This window comes from Egretta garzetta, unplaced genomic scaffold, assembly GCF_000687185.1.
Source record: "Egretta garzetta isolate BGI_Z169 unplaced genomic scaffold, ASM68718v1 scaffold7, whole genome shotgun sequence".
NCBI classification, from domain to species: domain Eukaryota; kingdom Metazoa; phylum Chordata; class Aves; order Pelecaniformes; family Ardeidae; genus Egretta; species Egretta garzetta.
The window spans coordinates 2,890,555-2,893,447 of NW_009260350.1; the positions used below are offsets into that span (position 1 = coordinate 2,890,555).

Below are 2,893 nucleotides of genomic sequence, written 5' to 3' on the forward strand. Positions count from 1 at the left end.
CTGGGGCAGTCAGTAAGAGACCAGGGCCCACCCTGCGCCCCGGGGAGGCTGCAGGGAGCCAGGGGGATGCAAGTGGTTTGTGCCTCTCTGTCCTGGGCTAACAGGGCCGGGGGGGAGGCAGAGGTGAAGCGTTGACTGAGGTAGTGCTGCCGCCATGACTGTGGCAAATCCTGAGGTAACGCTGCCACCATGTCTGCGGCAAATCCTGAGGTAATACTGCCGCCATGTCAGCAGTAACACCTGAGGTAATGCCATCAGCATGTTTGCAATAACACCTGAGGTAACACCATTGCCGTGTCTGCGGTAGCACCTGAGGTAATGTCGCCGCCATGACTGCGGTAGCACCACCGCAGGGACTGAGGTTAACACCAGTGTGGTGTGGGAGGTGACTCCAAGGTGTTTGCTGCTGTGTCTGGGGTAACAACATGGTGATATCTGAGGCAACGCCACTGCCACGTCTGAGGTAGTGATGCTGCCATGCCTCAGGTAACACCACGGCCGTGTCTGAGGTCACACTGCCACGGTGTCTGAGGTATAACTGCAGCAATCTCTGAGGTAAAACTACCACCATGTACCGGGTGCCACCTCAGCCATGTTCCCCGCACGCCAGCCTGGCACTGCAGGGCTTGCCAGGGGAGCAGCCCATTGCTCCTGCACATGGACGGCTTTCATCTCACCTTCTCCTTGCAGACAGCTTAGGGTCCTTCTGCCCTGATCGCATCCATGTCCTGCTCTTCAGAGAGCCCTAAGAAGTGACCTATTTAACTAAAGGCAGATTAGTACCCCCTTGCGACAGCTCACTACCTTCCCATGTAAAAAACCCGCATCTGTACTTCTGGCTCACTTGCCTGGCCATGTGCCGCCATTCTTTTCGCTCAGGTCCCGCTGGAGTACTGCTGCTGTGTTCTTGAGACCCCAGCACCAAAAGTTGCCCCGGATTGCATGCAAACAGCCCTCCTTGCTTGACTGTGGCATTTTCCCGGTGGACATGGTGTAAATGATGTGAAACATGTAACGCTGTGACTCAAGCAACTGTACAAGAAAGCGTCTCTGTCTTGCAGGTGAATGGGTATTGCCAATTGATGCCACCATCCTATTTATAGTGGTCTGGCATTACAGGTAGCAAACCAGAGCAAGGCCAAGATATCAGGAGAGGCCTTCCAGCATTAAAAACCCAGAGAGAAGAGAAGAACGAGGTCTACTAGATTTTAGTTCACTTTTTTATTTTGACTGTAATGCAAACAGGCATAAGTATTCCAGAAAATCAGATCGGAACTATACAGAAAGAGGTGCATGCTTCAGAACAATGTGGATATCTTGCAAACAGAGCCAGAGTCAGTCCGAGAGAAGGGGGCTGGAGTACATCGTACGAATGGCAGAGATTTTAGCAGCATTGAGAGCTCAGAGGTAGGGGAAAACCATGTTTCTGACCGCTTAAAGCACTGGTATGATCAAATACAACACCGGCTCATAAAATGCTGTCCCCACCCCTTTACTCCTCAGAAGAAACCTACCTTAGGATCACATGAAAAGCTAAAAATAAGATACCTCCCCCTCCACACATACTTGTCTTATGGGATGCAAAGTGAGAGTAAAGACAATGTGCCTGTCTTAAATCACGGCATCGTTTTATAAACCAAATGAAGGCACAGTGACATGAGGAGGTGCTGAGGGGAGGGAGGAAGGAGCAGGAGGACCAGAGAGCAGCCAGAGGTTGGAGTCTCATCTAGCAGAGCAGAATTCACCCATGTCTGAAGAGGTTAGAAAACCTCTGCAATTAAAAGTTTGGGAGTTGCCTGCCCCAATGCTGCTACCCTTCACCAACTGGTCTCCTTTCTCATCTCGGCACCACAGCTCTTCAGGAAAAAGGCCACCAGAAAAAAAAAAAAAAAAATCCAAACCAACCTTTGAGGTTTACACTTTTCAAAGGTGCCTAAGGGAACTGAGGGAATAAATCCCTGTTCCTATTACAAAAAATTAATTGGCACTGAATATCAAATTCCCTGGGCGGCTGGCAGAACTCATGTTTCTAACTGCACGCAATCTAAAAAGCAATGAGTCCCAGCTGAAAGTCATCTTACACTGTTCATCTGCTGCCCAGGGAATTGGGTATGTGCTGGAAGAGCTGGGGATGTTGCTGCAGACCAGAGAACCCATTCCCAAGCTCCTTTCAGCACACCCACCCCAGGGTTTTTTTTGAAGGCATCTCAAGGCAGCAGAGCATGTTTAACCTTGGGAATTGTGGACATTTGCCTATTTTGCAAAATTCTAGCCAAGCGGAAATTTTGCATTGAATTTCATTGGCTTCAAAGCCATCACTTCAATGCTGGGCACAGGGAGATTCTGAAACACTGTCTTCTGTTTCCGGACATCCTGTTGAGTACTGTAAAGAGTATTTTGTTAAGACATGATTCCACACCACAATCACACAGAGAGAAAAATAAAACAGCAGGTTCAGAAGGGAGTAGCGCTGATGCCTCTTGTTGAATATGTATTAAGGCAGTTTTGTTGCCCTTGGAAAAATTTTAATATCTCCATTAGCAATTATTGTGGGGGCAAAATATTCAATTTTGCCCAAAACAATCTGATGTGCTTTTTTTTTTTTTGCTTTCCCCACCCAAAGCCAACACATGAAAAGAAAGCGACAAAAAGAAGCCCCAAACCCAGTTGCTCTTTTAGATTGACTTTTTCAGTATTTAGTCTTTACAGCTTTAAAGTATTAATATACTTTGCCCAGTGTTATTCACCAGCAGATTTCTGAACCAGCCCTACAGAGCTGTGTGCAAACGCTGCATCCAGGCGGTGCGGGAGTCCACCCGCAGCTCGGCTCCTCGCTCCTGCTTTTCCCCAGCCCCGAACAGCATCTGCACGCTTAGAACCACAGAACCAAGAG

At 48.5% G+C, this 2,893-nt stretch overlaps 1 protein-coding gene across 1 annotated transcript in view; it reads right to left on the reverse strand.

Annotated features, from left to right (window-relative positions):
• FBXO21 (F-box protein 21) overlaps positions 1-331 on the reverse strand; it is a 22,331-nt gene extending 22,000 nt beyond the window's left edge. Inside the window, exon 1 of the mRNA XM_035898369.1 lies at positions 294-331. Within this exon, the coding sequence (XP_035754262.1) occupies positions 294-331 (38 nt within the window). The remainder of the gene's footprint in view (positions 1-293) is intronic.
• Between the last annotated feature and the right edge of the window lie 2,562 nt (positions 332-2,893).